Consider the following 18096-nt stretch of genomic DNA (forward strand, 5'->3'; position numbering starts at 1 on the left):
CGAATCGCGCCGTGGAGCTTCACGACGAAGGGCGGCGCCATTTGAATAATTTCACAGGAAATTACCACTTGACACTGGTTGCTCCTAGATCCTGCCGGGATAAGGATTTTCCGACTCTATTTGTCGAGCGGCGCGGCTCCATTATGTGACGGGGAATATTAAAATTCAAAGGGGGACTCGTCCCGATAAAAACGCGATATCGTAACGAAGAAGAGGAACGCGATACGGTCATCCGAAGCGGAAAAAGAGAAGGAAAAGGGAACGCGAAAAATAACGCGGTGTGATGTAACGAGAGAGAGAGAAATGAGACGGAGTTCGGGTAACGAGTGTGGTAATTACAGTCACGCATCGCGAAATCGCGAAGTCCCGCGCTTTGTAATTCGATCGGCGTGCCTGCGAGTTCGAAGGTGCCCAAGAACGCGGGCGTCCCGCCCCGGCTTTTTCGCGCGGCGCGCCGAATCCTCCGCGAGGCGACAAAGGGAAACGATACCTTCCCCTCCCCCTTTCCCGCCGCGACCCCTGGTCAGCCCGGACATTGATTTGCCTGTAACATAATCCGGAGGTACCGGCAACGAACGGATGGGCGAGGCGAATGAAACGGAAGACGGTTAAGCAATAGTAAAGACAGAAAATATGAGTTAAAAGGCGCGCGAGAGAAAAAGAGAGATGGAAGAGGGGGCTCGGGGTGACCCGGGGGGGCACCAGGGTGGCTACGACAATGGATGGTCGGGGGCTGGTGAGCTCTCGAGGGCTGGCGTTTATTAAATCAACAAAAGCCCCTCGGGGGATGGTTTTCAGATGCGAGTACTACATCTGCTACAGAAAGCTTTCCGTCGTACTTGTCCCCGTCTCTCACTCCCTGCCTCAAACCGCCATCTCGCGTTCTCTCCTTCTCGCCCTTTCTCTCGCTCTTTCTCCCTCGTTTCCCTCCGCCGCCCCAGCTTTCTGTCAGTTCGCTCGGTTCTCTAACCAGGTTCCTCCTTCGTTACACTTTGCGGTTTGTTCTGCCTGGCGATTACGACACTGATAAGGGGCGGACTCGCCCTCCGGAGAAAAACCCCTCGGGTAGTCGGGACCAGAAGTGCCGCGGCGCTTCTAATGAATTACTTCGGATTTAAGATGCAGCCTCCCAGTTTTTCATCACGCGCCCGCCCTCGGCTCGCGTCGAACTTCCGTCATTAATACCGAATTCATTTTATTCATGCATTACGACTTGGATTTCTTTCCACAGCAGCGACAACGTATCGCGATGTGACTTTTAAATATCAATGAGACAATTTTTATTCACACGCCGTTGTCAAATAATCATCCACGTTTGATTAACGCACTTTTTTTTAACGCGTCACAAAATAATACGAAAGTAAAAAAATAATAAAAATAAAAAAAAAAAAGGTCACAGAACTGTGTTGGCAGCAAGGAATGCCAGTTAATATATCATTATTGTCTAATAAAGATTGACTTTCGCGAACTGAACGCGATTGCTCTCTCTCTCTCTCTCTCTCTCTGTCCAGCATCCCGTAGATTCATTAGTCGCGCGGAAAACTAATTAAATGGGTATCAATTATATCGTTCTCGCGCGGGTTTCCGAGTGCATTACCCGTTCTATTCCCGAGATGCGCCACAATAGATATATTCTTCGAGCGGAGGGCTCGATCGCCGCGACGGCGAAATAATCGCGGCACGCCGGACATGGCGTTATTAATGCCTCAGCCATTTCCCGTCGCCGCAAATTATTATCCGTATTACCGCTATATCGGGTCGACGAATGTGTTTACATTGCCGCGCCGCGTCGGGACAAATCGATAGCCGCCGCCGAGAACGATTGTTCTCGGGCTTGCGGACGTTTCTCGGTGAATTAGCTAACATTTTTTGTTTTTTTTTTTTTTGGGTAGCTTCGAGATTGTCCGCGGAAATCAGGGACGGTCTTAATCGCTGGTAAAGAGCTGCGTAACAGTCGCGGCACGTCGCCGTTTCTCGAATCCGCGTTATCGCGACCTGGTCTCGCGCTCAATTAACATTAAGACTTGAACAAGCATCAAATTGTGGATCCGCGCCGGCTCTCGCGTTTAAAGAGCCGGCGCAGCGAGATGGTCTACAAAGATGAATCTCGGCCGAGCTTTTTAGATCCGATGGAGAGAATCGTCTTAGCGCGTCTTAGCGAGCTTGGCTAATTAGGATGAGGAACGAAGTAATCGGAGAAACGATCTCGTTGCACGAGCGGAGATGCGAAGAATATTGTTATTTAGGTCGGTAAAATAATAATTATTTTTATTATTAATTCAAATTATTAATAATTATTATTTTTAATTATTATTCATAATTATTGGCGTATATTATTATTAAAATGCGTTTTCTTTTTTCTTCCCATAATATAACATTAACTAAGCTTTAAATAAAATATTAGGTTACGATAACTCGTTACAATTTTCAATAATTGAAGTTATCAGAAACTTTTGATTTATTTATTTTTAATTAATTTTTATTTGCTGTGTAATTCTTAATACGTTTGTCCGTAATGCGTATATACTTTATAATTCTATTTGCTGCATATATCTTTGTCTAAATTATCACGTCATATATTTAAGCAGTTTTTTAATTATCTAAATAGTTTACTGCAACCTGATAACTCGGCTTAATTCAATACACCTTCCCGCAAGTAAATTCGCCGTAATATTGTATTTAATAACGCAAAATGCCCCAGATAATATAATGCAAAACGTTCGCGAACAACAAGTAATCGTTAGTTAATGAGAAACCGGAACCTCGCGCTCGTGGAGCAAGTACAGGTTTAAATGAAAACGCCTCTCGTGAAAGAAGACTAAACACAGAGTTTAGACAAGCAGGAAACGATGTTCGCGGTTGGACAGACTAAAAATTGCCTCTCCGAACTTATTACTGGCCAAGAGGCGCCGAGTGCTTTCGGTTTCCTTTCGAGGCATCGGATGGCGGAAGGAAAAGGTCGCGGGGGACGTTGAAATATATCAAGTTCAGCGGGACTATGATTGTACAACGTCGTCGGTTAGAATATACTGCTCTAGGCCGGTAGTTTGAAATTAACACGTCTAACATAAAAAAAAAAAAAAATATAATAAAAATATTAAAAGAAAAAACACGCAAATAAAAGTTTAAAAAAATGTTTACTTTCAAAAATCGTTCTAGGTTACCACAATTAAGATTTAATGAAATTAAACCGTCTTAAAATAGAAACGGATTACGAATACCGGCTTAAGATCGACGGATTTAACACGAGAGACCGGAAATGTCTACGTATTGTGTAATCTTTTTGCGAGGTAGGAAGTCAGTGATCCGTCGCTTGCATTTCTCTCTCATTCTCTCTCCCTTCGACATTTCAATCTTAACAAATCCGCCGACACAATGGCTCGCTTTTCCTCTCCGCGTGCATTTCTTCTGCTGTTCGTCGTCAATACGGGTGCAGCCGGCATATATACGAGGAGAGAGAAACGAAAGCAAAACGAGAAGAGGCTCTCGGCTCCTCTCGTCCGTCCAGGCTAAAAATATTCCTCTTTCGCGCCCTTCCCTCGCCAAGCTCTCTCTTTCTCTCTCTTTCATCCCGTTCCTCCTCGCTTTTTCTGGATCTGCGCGCTTTCCCCGCTTGCGGTCCAGCCGCCTCCCTCCGTCCTCCGTTTGCGCTAAACCATCTCTCTCTGGCTATAAATAAAAAAAAAAAAAAAAAAGAAAAGAGATCGAGAGAAGCGCGCGCACGCGGATAGAATAATTAGACCCCTCCCGATTTGTCCGCGAAAGAAGTAACCGACGGTCGCGCGAGTGTCTTCTACTTCGCGCATTTTTCTACTGAATCTGGCAGCTACCGGATTCGGACGCTTTTTCTCCAACTTCTCTTCTCGCGAGGCGCGCATTCGACGATTGCACGTGTCGTCCCTTCGCGCAATCTCGCGCGATTAGCGCTCAAGCGCCGGCCGGAATTGTTGTTCGGATTCAGCGCGCTCTTTCCTTGGCTCTTCGCCACGACGCCGTGTCGGGGACCCCGCGTGGACGGGATCTAATAAAGAAAGAAAAATATGCTTCGATGTCGGACGCGAGCCGTATATTTCAAAAGTTCACCGGGATTAGTGTGCTCGCGCGAGTGCAAGTCGTGTGCACGCGTCGCTCGTCGCCGGCCCCGCACGCAAATTTTACTCTCCGCGCCGTGCTTTGGCCTCGTTCCGCAACTGGCAAAGTCTGCCTTCGCTCACGGCGAAGTTCCAGACGTTCTGCCTCGGTGGTATCTAAACGCGGGAACTTGCCGAGAAAATCCGTGGTATATTGTGCACGTTGCGAGTAAAATTATAATGGATACCCCGCTGCGTTTGTAGCCGCTCGTGATCAGACCTTTATGGGACTTGCTATAAATTATGCGAACCATAACTCATCAGCAGCCAATTATCAACTGCTAACTTTATTTTTTCTGCTTTCCATTAGGCATTAATTTTTTTCCTTTTTTTTTTTTTTTTTTTATTACGTTACGTTTAATATTTTATTCGTGTTTATTAACGTTTATATCAATTTTACTACAACAACTGTGTCGTGATGTAATTTACTTAACTTATGTCCGTTTTATTGGCGTTTATTCAATTTTGCTGCGACAAATACGTAATAATATGTTGTCGCGTCTTTTCGGAGACGAAGATGTAGAGTCTATCTCAATTCTCGGTCGAAGGAGAGCGATTATTTACTGAAGCTAGTGGTCGTTAGTGAATCTATCCTAGCGTACTCTGGCACATTTACATCGCAGGCCGGCGTTTGCCGGGGATATTTTTGGGTCGCCCTATGCGCGCTGGATGATTCACGCCACGAGATAGAGAGAGAGAACACTCGAACGTCTAAAGAAATTTCACCGACGGACTTAACCCTCAAATGGCACACTATCCTGACTGGTGTGCATATATGTCGGGATCCAATATATCAATTTCAAATAATTTTTTTTTAATTAATATGCCGGATGTAAAAAAAAAAAAAAATATTAAAAACAAATAGAATACCGCATAAACCATCCCTCAAAGCTCGTCCGCGAAGTCTGTAAAACGCGGTTCATAAAAAAAAAATAATTTTTATAAAATTATTACATATCCAATGTGGACATATGTATAATAACGTATAAATAACGTATATGATTAATTTAATATTTAATATCCATATATGATCACATATTGTACTACGACGTACACATATATTATTTATTATCCGCCCTACGAGTCGTGACGTGGGAAATCGTTCTTTCCCGTCGCCGTTATGGGGTCTATTAGCATACGGAGAATGGGCGAACTTTCGCATATACCAAAAGTGCCTTTCCCCAAAGTGGGCTCGCCGATGATTCCGGGACAATCTCTCTCCTACAAATAGCCTTTCGGCCGAACTTTCGGCGTGCATCATCGCCGCCGAATAAGAGCAACGCGGGGAAACGTAGCGCGAAAAACATACGGCCGCAATAATCCCGTTCGCGCGAAATAAAAATCGGAATATCGACCGTTACTTTTTTTTTTTTTGTTGCCCAGCGAACGATTCGTCGTAAACGGATTATTGCGTCAATAAACGCAGCGCGACACTTCGTGCGTTATTATAACGAGAGAAAACTACGCGAAAAATATATTTTTTTTTTTTTATGCGGATAATTAGCGATATTTATATCGAAGATAAAACAGAAAATAATATCAATAATTTTAGTGAGCCGTTGAATTTATATTTTCGAGTTTAAAATTCGATTCGCAGGGCGAGGTCGAGATGTTCGAAGTGCGTCGCGTGATTGCTTTATTTCCTTCGAAAAATATTTTCCCGTTTCCGCGTTAAGCCGCGCGAAGACATTTATAAGATTTTTCTTGTTAACCGATGTAATTTGCTTTATTCCTGAAAAAAAAAAGCTATTTGCTCGCCATTAGCATAGCGCCTGTCGTGCATTAGCGACGCTATTATTATCGTGTTTGCCTTGCAGATACGCGCGTGGTAACAGCGCGTCCCTTTGTTCCTCGTGAATATGTTGCGCGGACAAGTCGCGAGACCGTAACTGAGCAAAATACGTGCCTATTCCGACCCAGTTTACTCGCGCCTGCTTCCAATCCGCTCACGCTCGAGCTCCAATTAAACGTGGCTTCCTTAAGCGTGCCATTTTTCGCGAGACCGAATCAAAGCGCCTCTTGTTTTAATTTTATTTTAAATTACTCGCTTAAAAAACTCACTTAAAATGCGCCGAATAATCAACGACGAATAATTTAAATCAAAGGCCGTTTCAATTCGCGTAACATTTTTGCGAAAAACACTGCCTACGTTGTTACGGAATTCTTTTTCTTTTTTTTCCCCTCCCGTGCTGGAGAAAGTATCGACAAACTCCTCTCTATTATTACCGCACCTACGTCTTATAAAATCAAAAAGACAGTGCCGCAGCCGGGAGATCTATTTATTTCTGTCCGAGCGAGATTTATCTTTATACTACGTGTCGCAGAAGCATAAAAAATGCACGATACACCCGACGTCGATAACGCCTTAAAAAAACATGCCCGCGTGCGTTTCCACTTAAATCCGGGTGGTTCTGGGAGGGGAAGGAGCGCGGACGGAGACGGAAGTGGAGGAGAAATACCGAGGTCGAGAGAAACGAGCAGTCGCAACGGGGTGGAGGGAAAAAAAAATCGAATTTAATCGACCGGAGCCGCGAAGGGTAGAAGCGCCGCGCGGCAACAGTTTTACGACTCAACGGGAGGAGGCTGAAGGAATGGCGGAAACGACCTCCGGTCGGAGGCGCATATACGACGAGAGGACGGGGCGATGCGAATTCCATTCCATTAGTCGGCCGTTAACGATCGAACGTGTTTGCTCGTCCGTGTGCACGCGGGATGTACCCACGGAGAGGTCTCTCGCGGAGGTCCTGCGGAATGCGAAGAGAAACCGTCCCTCCTCCCGCCCCGCGCCGCGCTCTCTGTGAATTCAACCCCCCCAGGCCGGGCCTCGTTTTTCCCGTAGCCGCGATTTCTCTCCGGGACGGCGTAAAGGATTTTCGATTACGTTTTGTCGTTGCTTTTGTTCCGCCCCCCCTCCCCCCCCTCCCCTCTTCCCCGCACTGTTTCGAGCCCACTTCACGTGGTTCCTTTCGTATCACGCGAGAAAAAAAATAAAATAAAATAAAGGAAAGTCTCCACCGCTCCGTTGATTCTTTATTTAACTGGCATTCGATCCTTTTCCCCGGGGCCGACCTGTAAGATTTTTTTTTTCTTTTTTTTTTTTTTTTTCTTTCAATTTTTCGTATTGCGCTACTTCTTACCAGAGGTGAAATTACATTCTTGCGAAATTGACTTCGGATTGAATGGTGAATGTGGTGAAACCCTTCTCGCTTCAGCTTGTGTTATTTCGTGATCAATTGAAACGACTAAATATAAATTTGTCGTTAGAAAATCTCATTGGATCGAGATACTTTGCGCTGGGAGAAAAACTTGAGTCCCCGGCCATAATTTTGTGATGCTATTAACGATAAATAATGGCTGAGCCCATTATATTTATCGTTGGAAGTATCGTGAAATTATAGTTGAGCCGAAAAGTGGCTACGTTTTCTCTCAGAGCGATAAGTAATTTCGAACGGCATCGCCGCGCACGAAAAACGTTTCGGCGGAAGAACAAAATGCGACCGGGGCAGGAGGAACCGCAGCTCTCCGGATTCTCCTCATATCGTGCCCGCCGGTCGCGGTTTCTCGACTCCGCCGGAGTCTGGAAATTGAATTTCGGCGGCGGCGGCGGCGCGCACGCGGCTTTCTAATTCGAATTTGAGGTTTCTCGCGGAACGCCCGCACTGCATTCGGCGAAACGGCCAGGATCAGGTCTAACGGCGGGATTTATTCGACTTCACGGGGGAAGAAAGGGATGGCTGGCGCCCGGCCCGAGGTAAAACCGGTCGAGGAAACGAAGGGTACGCGACCACAGACGCCAGGCCGAGAGCGCGAAACTATAGGGACCAACTGACAGCGAGGGGGATGAAACGGGGAGGGACGCGGGGAATTTATGGACCGACGAAGACTTACGACACCTGTTCGTGCGTCTACGAGGTGTCCGCCCGACTGAAAGCGGCCGGGTTCGAACTTAAATTAGAATCGGATATCCCGATTAGCGTTCGGTGTACTGCGAAAAACCAGAGACTAACGCTCGGTCGCTCTGCCAAATTTTCGAAAGGCAAGCGTCGCAAATTCGCCGCCGGTAGGTTCGCACGAAAGGGGGACCTGGTTCGCCGGGGAAGATATTCGTGTAAACGCGCGACGTTTCAAATTTGCGTCGAGCGGCTGCGGCGCCGCGCGATAATTCCCAACTTCTCCAATTATCGTTTCGCCTCCACGGTCGCCTTCGCGCCCGCCGGGGACAAGGAGAAGAGAGAATAAACCCGGGGTGCGGGGCTCGGGCTGACGTGGCGCGGGTCACGCGAGTCGGCCGACGCGGGAGAAATAAGTATTCGCCGTGATCGGAATCGGCGACGCCGGGAACCTGGTGGGACTCGGATCGAATTAAAGTTTCGGCGGCTAGGAGGCCGCCGCGCGTCGGGGGAATCAAACGTCGGGGAAAGAGAGAAAAAGCGCCGGGAAAATCTCATTAAGAGAGCCGCCCGTCGCTCTTCCTCCTTGTTCGACGAACGATCGCGGATCGCGGCTTCGGCGTAATCAGAGAAAAATCTCGCTCTTTTATCGGCGCCTCAATGGTTTAATCTAATTTTCATGACGTCGCGCTCGATTAAAACTGCGGCCGACGCGCGAAAGAGCGACCGTGTTTCCTACGCGCCGTTTTACAATTCAATTTTCGCCGGGAAATGCGAGCCTTCGGCTCTGAACGCGTCGCTAATGAGAGATCGGCCCTCGAATTGGACGACGGACTTGCCCGGAAAAAAACAGCCTTTTGGCACGTAGAACCGACTCCGATTCCTTTCGCGCGCGGTAGTTACACGAATTATTTAAAGCACACGACTACCTCCGCAGCTCAGACTGCAGCATTAATCCTGGAATAATAATCGTATATTCTTCGATGTTTTATTCATCGCTGTGCACCGGGCTTTACTAGCGCTCGCATGCCACGTAAATTTTTGAATAAAGCAACATATTGTCAAGCGGTGACCAAATATATGCCCTTGGAGAACAGAAAATCAAAGTAATATCAATTGAACGTTATATCGAGCAAATTTTCTATTATACACAAAATTCTCCAATTAATATTGGCATAATTACTGGAAACAACACAGGAAAATTATTTACTTCGCGTAAATATTAAAATGCCGACAAGAACGCTTTTAATATTTAAAACAAGTAATTTTCAGTATTTAGTTATTAATTATATTAATTTGAAAACTTCTATAAGATATTTAATTAAACAATGACGTAAATTTGCAATCGTAATTTGGTCGATGTGACGACGTATCGAATTCACTTTGACTCTGTTCTTTTTAAATATCCACGTAAAAATGTGATCGAGAGAAGCCGGTTACCAAAAGGAACACAAATTTACGTGTTGCAAATTGATGCGGTTGAGACTAACTCACCGATAAGCTTGCCGAACTGCGCCGGTGGCTTCCACTCCGGATAATGTCGCGGAAATCGCGCCCTAGACCAGTAGGTCCTTAGGGTAACCCTGTAGAGCGCCAGCTTGTCCTGCTTCTCCTGCTTCTCCTGTCGGTCCTGGGCATACGATCCGCATTGGCCGTGCACGGAAAGAAATCTCGTTGCGAGCAGGAGCAGCAGGACCACCGACCACCGGTGCCACGTGCCACGGAACATCTACGAAAAGAAAAAGCGAAAAAAAAAAAAACAGTAGTAGATAAAAATCGTCATCAAGCGCCTATAAACTCGACTAATTCACGCCAACGTACTCGTGTTAACTTTAATAATATATTAATAATAATAATATTAATAATAAAATAGAGTAATAATTGATTATAGAATTATAATAATGATTTAATGTGCATCAAGCTAATTAATATTAAAATTCACACGTTTTAGGGCTGGGAAGTAACGCATTATTTTTTTCGGTAACAAACAAGTAATCTAAAATAACTTTACTTTCTTTTTTTTTTTCTTTCTTTTTATAGATTAATTAGATAAATACACTGAGAGAAATATACGTATAATTACTTTTGGTTTCTTGTATATGTCTTTATGATATTTTTAACAAATTAATACAAAAAAAAAATATATATATTTTAATCAATTCAACCATTTCCACCGCCGTAATGGTCGGAGTCGATTGTGTAATATTTATCGTTCGAAATCTCGTAAAGTTCTAGGTTAATTCTTGCTTCGGCGTGGAGATGCGCCGAGTAGCACACGATAGAGAATTCGACGTGCGAGAGCGAACGAACGCGCGGCCGTTACTCCCGACAGTTTCCCGAGCGTGTTTCCGACAAAATATTAAAAGAAACGTGAAACTTCTCCAAAGTGCTCTGTACAAGGGAACGTCAAGGAAAGATAAAGTTGCAGAACGACCTACAAGTGCAGCCACTCCGGGGTAGTAATTTCTACGGTTACTACTACGCGATACCGTCCCGGGGAAAATATAAAGCTTATCTCTTATCGGAGAATGGACCGAAATAGAATAAAGCGGGGTAACAATTCATCATGCCCCGGGGCCGCGCAATCATCTGATATTTCCGTGGTCGGGAAAACGCCACGCTTTAACGTCAGGGCTGCGGGACGTCAAGCCGTTACACGCGTCTTGCATAATCACGCGTTATCGCGTCATCGTCGTAGCCGGAGCACGAGAGAACGCGAGGAAGAGTGAAATACAAGGTCTCCCTTATCTCCGAGATATTTCTTCGAGATTTTCGCACGGAAAGGAATTCGAATTATCGCGAATTAGAGTTTCTTTAATTTTGGTTTGATATTTTATTCCGAGGGTAATTATAATTTCTTCTTACTCCATAATACATTTCTGACAGACATGATTCGGTTAATTATAAATATAATCCTTTCTTTTTCTTTTCTTTTTTTTTTTTTTTTTATTAATTTGGAAATTATATTTATCGTTAGAATTCTATATTTGTAAAAAATTGGTGTGACGCTTGAATTAGCTGATATAATCATTTCTATTGTTCGAGAAAAAATCGATCGGGAAAAAATTGCCAACGTTGTCGCGGGGCCTGGTCGTTAAAGCCCAAAAACGAGTTCTCGCAAGTCAATCTCGATTCGGATAATGAATGCACGTCCTCCGGAAACGTGCGATGAATGAGGCATGCATGGTAATTCGATGGTCTAGAAGCGGGCCACCTGCGAATTGTATTGTTAAGCAGTCCCGCAGTGATAACCCGGTTTCTGCGCGGTAAACAAGATTGATCCGCGGGCATGTCGGCGAAAGAGAGGAGCCCCTGGTCGCGTAAGCTGCTGAATAATTCAGGTGGCGCCGAGAGAGCCCAGCGCGAGAGTTGATTCTGGTTCTTTTACATGATCGCAATCAAAAGGATAACGCGGCATTATCGCACGGTCGCGTAAAACGTCGCGTAAGAGGTGACGGTCGGTGAACTCGCGCTAACATCCCTCTGTTCGTCGCGGGTATGTGAGAGCGCGTGCCGATTTTTCTTTTAAGTGAATCCATTATACTTGATGGCGAAAAAGAAAAAAAAAGAAAAGAAAAAATAAAAGCGGAAGGTTCTTCAATTATTATCCTGCTGAAACGATCGAGGAAAATCGATGTGGAGGAACTGTTCGCCTTCGCATATTATTTACTAAGAAAAAGGTTACAGTTACTTTTGGATTTAGTTATTATTTTATATTTTTAATAATATATGTACGTGATTGATTCAGTTTTATTTATACCTAATTTAATTATAATTATTGTAGACAAAGTACAAGTATAAAATTATTGTTGGGTTTCAAGAGTAACGATATAATTTTTTCTCACGCTAAAAAAAAAATTTTAATTACGATAATTTTGGATTGATCTTAGATACCGTTAAAATTGTTATTAAATTATGATCGGATTCAGGAATAATTCTATCTCACCTTGATAAAGAAATGCAGCTTTAACGTAATTTGATTCGATCTTAGATATCGTTAAAAATATCATACAGTTACAGTCTAAAAATAACTACATTTTCCTCTCAGTGCCCCTCGCACGCGAATCTCGCGGTATTCTATCAAGTTTCGTTTTCTGCCGGTCGGAAATCAGTCAGGTGTCCCTCTTCCTGAATGATTATGCGAAATTGCGCGGGTACACAATCATATCCCACATGCGACCAAGTGCGGCGCGTTTCGCGCAGCTTGTTTACGTATGCAGATCGGCGCACGTTCGAAATTCAAATCGCACTCGAATCGCTTCCGTTCAAGCGACGTCACTCGAGTCCCGAGCCGACGTTTTCGGGGCTTTTTTTTTTTTTATCCACCGGTCACTCTCGGCCACGAAAAGAATCTGCTATCTGGAACCGTTCCAGGGTAAATTGACGGGCCGTCACACGGCCCGATATTTTACACAATATTTTTACTCATCAAGTCAAATTTGTAAAGTGGCTCGTATTATTTCACGCAGAAAGTATTTTGTTATTTTTTCGTTGAAAAAAAAAAAAAAAAAAAATTGCATTTACGCGCGAGCATATACAGTACCAAACATAATTACAAGTTTTCGTGCAAAAAGCATCGAAGCGAAACAGTGATTATCTCTGCCCTTAACAATAAAACTCAAAATAAAACTCCGCAGAAATCATATTTCATATATTTCCACAATTGTGCTTCGTAACAAAAATCATAGATTCAACGCCGATCGCCGTCCACGAGAAATATCGAGTACGAATCGTATTAAATCGCGGGGGATGAGACTTGTATAAACATCCCCCGTTTAGCATCGAGATGCACAGATATGCGGTGCATGGTGTTGCTCGAAAAGATTGCTTATTTACGGTATTAGCCGCTCGGGAAAGCTCCTCTTTGTAAACACCCGGGCTTTCTCGTTTTTAAGACGAGAGGTCTCCTCCCCGCGCTTTGCCGCCGGCCTTTCCGACGGTGGACCGAAAAGGTAAACGAACACTTAATGAAAAGCACACGGAAAATATTTATATCCCTCGCGCGAAACTCTTTGCGAACTTCGCGATCCGCCGGCCAGACATTTCCCGCCGCCGCAGTGCCGCCGGTGCAGCAAGAGAGATAACTACGAGGAACTTTCGCCGCTCGGCATTATTCAGTATATCTTCTCACCCCTCCTCCCCCGCCTCCTCCCACCGATTCGGTATTGATCACAATGCCGGTGCGCGATTGTTGAGAAACCGGATCCGAGGAAGACGCGATCCGATGCATTATCCATCTCGCCCGTGATATAAATAGTCCCCGCTGCTTGAAACTTTTATGCGCCCGATGCAGAATGCAAAAACACGTGTACTTTTATCCCCGAATACGTTAAACTTTTTATATCGATCGCGAGGAATCGCCCGGCCTTCTAAGTTTGAACGGTAAAGCGGTGAGTTCTTCAAGGAAATTGCGCGGAGGATTATTAATTTGTAGGGAGAATGCCCCGCGAGGAAAGACGTCCTGAATGTCTTTTTATTATCCCCTGCTAAGAATAATACAAATTTATTTAAAACAATGATTCTTTATATTTTACACTTTGAAATACGTCTCGCAAAAGTGAGACCTTTTGATATCGTTCCTTCATTACTTTCTTCTAAATTTCAACATTAAATTGTTAATTTTTGCACGGAAATTTGTGGAAATTGTTAATTTGCAAGAAAGAAACTCTGCGTTAATTGTTCTTTAACACAGAAATAAACGTCTATGTTTTTTTTTTTTTTTTAACCTGGCAAAGAATAATACGCGTCGATTCACAGTAACTTTTTTTTATTCGACGGTGCATCTCAAGAAATAAAATCTTAATACCACTCCTCCATTATTCCCGTACAAAAACTGTAAAATCGCGCGGCGAACGTGTCATCGGATACCGTCCTCAATTCGCAGCAACGCGTCACCGTACAACACGCGTTGCGTAAAAATCTGTAATTATAGTTCGCTCCGAGAGTCGCGGCGACTCGAGGAAACGCGGGGGCTAGAAGCGGGAGAAAAGCGTTCGGTAACACGGAAACATTATTTAGCCGCGAAGTGCAAACTCGCGAACGCCGGCCGGCCGAATCTTCTTTTTGCTCCGGCATTCATTACGTTTCGTCGTCGCCGCCGGTGAAACGACTCATACGGGAGCCGAGAGTTACGTTTTGCGATCTCGCGAGCCGGATCCGCGTTCGTTTTTCAGCCCCGCGATCCCGTTTCGTGTTGTAGTCGTCGTTGTCGTCGACAACGGAGAGCGACGACGACCAGGAGGAGGAATACCCGACGGGGCGAACGTACAAACGATCGCGGATGATAAACAGTTTCAGTCCTGGGGCCTGCCGCTAGTTTCCCCGGTTTCAGGGCGGTTGAGTAATTTAATGGCCGCGGGGGCTGATTTCTCTCCCTCCCTTTCTTGCAGCCATCCCCCGTTTCCCTCCCCCGTTCCCTCGCCCTTTCCCCTTGTATCTCCCGTCGGTCTGTTAGCGCGAATCTCCACCTCGGTGTCTTCGAACTTCGCCTTTCCGCGTCGCGCTTTCCGGTAAGCAACAAGTTGTCGCAAATCTGATTACTCGCTTGGCACGTAAATAATGAAAAGCCCGGGAATCCTGTCCGAAAAGAAAAGCCGCGCGTGAATTCGCGACGGCGCCGCGCGTAGCTACGTTTTCCCGCCGTTCCTCGACGAAAAGCGATTGCCCTTCGCGCGCCCTGAGAGAAAGACGTAGCTGGTTCTTTGGTCGAAACTGTAGTTCTGCGATATTTCTAATTAACAGGCACATTGAACTAGGTCATTATACCAGTAGAAATGATTGAGTCGACTATATTTCTAATTAAAACTATTATAAAATTACAGTTTCGGCAAGTTTTTCTCACAGTATAACGTAAGCTTCTCCGAAAATAAATTGACGAATTGATCGATTAATTTTTTTAATATTTTTAATGACGAATATAAATAAACCAATGAAAGAGTCGATTATATTTATTTGTTGAAATTTAATTAAATTATCGTATAATTATATTTCTGATCGAAAGTAACTATTTCTTTCTGCTTCGCCTCGAACGTGCTTCACGTCGACTTCGTCGCGGTCGAAATGAGAATTGACGAGGGCGCGTTTAGTAAGTATCTGACAGAGTTCTATGCGAAGTTTTCATATACGACAAAACCCGCATAATTAGCTTGGGAGGATTAATAGCGGCGTGTTGAGGAATCTGAGACGGTAGGGTGTGCGCGGAGCCGGAGCGGGTGTGGATTTAGGGCTCGAAACCGTGGTTAATGGAATCTCCCCCTCGCCAAAATCTGAGCTGCGCATCGCGCGAATACGTAATAGTTACTGCGTAATAATAACCTTAGCTCACGGATGTAACCCGAGTTACACAATGCCGGGACTGGCGAGCGCTGAACGCGGCGCGTATCGAGTGTCATTGCCGGCTAATGAACTGGGGAATAAAAGTGACGCGCGGCAGTGGAGACGCCTCGAAATATGTCGTTTTAATCAATTAAAAAAAAAAAAAAAGAAGAATTTTAATTATCAAAGACAATCGGGGGGATATAAATAGAACGCGAACGGGAGAGATATTTTTATGATTGATATAATTCCAACGTTGATTTAAATAATGTCTAATATTCAGATATTAATATTTTAGTGGGTACGTAGGAATTTAAAATTGAGGGAAGAAAATTTAGTTACTTTTAGCTTTAACTATAATTATATAATATTTTGAACGAATAAATACAGCTGGCTGAACCATTCTCACAGCCATAATAGTCATTAATTACATTTATCATTGAGGCTAAATGTTTCTCTCAGTGTACCGAATAATACGAAAAAAAAAAAAAAAAAGAGAGAAAGAGATTACGATTGTTGCGTTTGTCATCGAGTACGTAAAATAACAAAAATCGCGCGATAGGATCGCGTTCTTCGACGAGCGAAACGGTAACGTTAAAAGAAGTGAGTAGTAAAAACTATCGCGGAAGCATGCAGTGTCGATCGCCACCGATACACCGGCGCGTGAGGTTTCTTTCTTGAAAGGGCCCGCTGGGCCGCTCTCGCGACGCGAATCGAAGCGATCCGGATCGCAATGACCTGTGGCACCGCTTCAAGCTCGGCCGCCGATCGAGTTTCGAAAAATTACAAATCGCAGGGGATCGCACGACGAGCGCAAGCATATGGGGGTTGATATTTTTAGAAACATCTGGCAAAACCCCGGGGGGACGTCGTCGGTACGAGATCAGCGCGCGCATCGTCGAGAAATCGGCGCCGCGTGTAACTTTTTCCCCTTCGGCTGTTACCTTTGCGACACCTCCGGCGTCCGGCGCCCAGCTTCCGAATGCGGCTCCTTATCTCTCCGAAAGACTCCGAGGGAACGACGACGGGCTGAGATAGCTGTACTCTTGAAAACACCTCGCGCACGTATAAATCACACAGGCACCCCGCGGGGGTCAAGATCTCCGAATCGCGTCGCGCGGGGGCTAGGAGGACGAGGGCGGCGGGCGGGAGGGGGGGAAGGGGGAGGAATATCGAGCGCACAGGTGCGACGGAGTTGGTTTCTTGCGATCTCGGGGCTCGGCCTGCCGACCGAGGAGGCGCCGCGACGACGGCGACGGGCGACGCGCACGAATTTGGTCACGAGAGCGGGAGAGGTTCTCACGTTTCACGACAGATTCCTCGTCCACCGCCGCGAATACCCCCTTTTTCGCCGGGCGAGCACGATGCGTCGCGGACGTCGGATACTCCTGGCTCGAAGGTCGCCGCGGTACTGCGAGAGAACTAGCGCGGCCCGTACGCGGCCGCGAGCGGAGGAGCAGAACCTCGCGCGCATCCACCTCGCACGTACGCGCCGCCCTTCTCCTCCACCCTCCTCTCTCTCCCTGCCCTGTCTGTCTCTCTATGTCTCTCTTTCTTTTCTCTCTCACCATGTCTCTCTCTTTTCCCTTTCGCTATCGTCGTTCTCTTTCTCTCTCTCTCTCTTTCTCATTTGTCCGTGTTGTCGATTGACTTCGAACACGCGCTCTCTCCTGATTCTACCACGGGGACGCATTAATTTCGTGCTCATTTTCCCTGAGAAACAACAACGCTTGATCTTTGTCTGAGAATCATTCAGATTTACACGAGTCATCGACGAAAGAAAATAAGAACGAAATAGAGGGTGGGTACTTCTGGAAATTCTTCGATGTGTCGTAGGTGTAATAACAAGTTTTGATTTTTTAAATAAATTGACCACATTTGCTATAAAATTTGAATAAAATAGTCGAAGACAATTAATTAGTAATTTTTTACATTTTAAAGCCCACTATCATATTAAATCTGGGCTAATTGCCCATGTTACCATATCTATTATTAGCGCGTCTCTATTAAAATAAACCATAAAAAATTTAGCATACATAAAAAATTTAAAGTATTTTATTTTTAATTTAGCAAAACTAATTCCCGATTAATTCAAACTATTTATGTAATTAATTAAAAATAAAAAATTAATTTAAAAGATATTTTCAAAACTTTTTTGTACTGCGTTTTTTTACAATTAATTTAAACGCAAAAGCTACATTACCACTTGCAAAAGCGCGATAATATGAACTCATAATTACCCTAAGTTTGATGCGACCATGCACAAACATGTTTCAACGACATTGTTTTATGCTAATCACTGACCGCGGCAACCAATAAGCGAGCCGAGTGCAAATAAACAAATTACATATAATAATTTCGTTGCAAATAAAATAACGCACGCAATTGCAAAATAAAATATACGTATAACTCGGAAAAGAAAAGAGGAATTGATTCAAATAAATCGCGTGGACCGCGAGTCACATGGACATGCCAGCGCGGCTGCGTAAATGTAATACAAATTCGATTAATTTATCGCGCGTTGTTAATCTCATTATTAAACGTTCATTCCCATAACGCAAGCTTTTATTTTATTCCGCGACGGTCGACCCTGGATGTAACGTTTGATATTTAAGTGCGCCGCCATTGGCCAAATATAACACGCAATCCATATTGCACGGCGGAATTTGTTCCTTGTACATTTTTTTTTTTATCTTTTTCTCTCTCTCTTTCTCTCTCCTCTTGCTTGCGTAAAAGCGAAGTCGTAAAAAGGCACAAAATAC

General features: G+C 44.7%; 1 protein-coding gene and 1 long non-coding RNA gene across 2 annotated transcripts in view; one reads left to right on the forward strand and one right to left on the reverse strand.

Annotated features, from left to right (window-relative positions):
• Nucleotides 1-16850, reverse strand: part of LOC139106384 (spondin-1) — a 179001-nt gene extending 162151 nt beyond the window's left edge. Inside the window, exons 1-2 of the mRNA XM_070663113.1 lie at nt 16279-16850; nt 9515-9749 (exon numbers count right to left, since the gene is read on the reverse strand). Of these exons, the coding sequence (XP_070519214.1) occupies nt 9515-9749 (235 nt within the window). The 5' untranslated portion in view covers nt 16279-16850. The remainder of the gene's footprint in view (nt 1-9514; nt 9750-16278) is intronic.
• The window catches only part of LOC139106391 (uncharacterized), a 197759-nt gene that overhangs the window by 146178 nt on the left and 33485 nt on the right, over nt 1-18096 (forward strand). The gene's annotated exons all lie outside the window — the stretch shown is intronic.

The sequence above is a fragment of the Cardiocondyla obscurior genome, linkage group LG11 (genome assembly GCF_019399895.1).
Source record: "Cardiocondyla obscurior isolate alpha-2009 linkage group LG11, Cobs3.1, whole genome shotgun sequence".
Classification (NCBI taxonomy): domain Eukaryota; kingdom Metazoa; phylum Arthropoda; class Insecta; order Hymenoptera; family Formicidae; genus Cardiocondyla; species Cardiocondyla obscurior.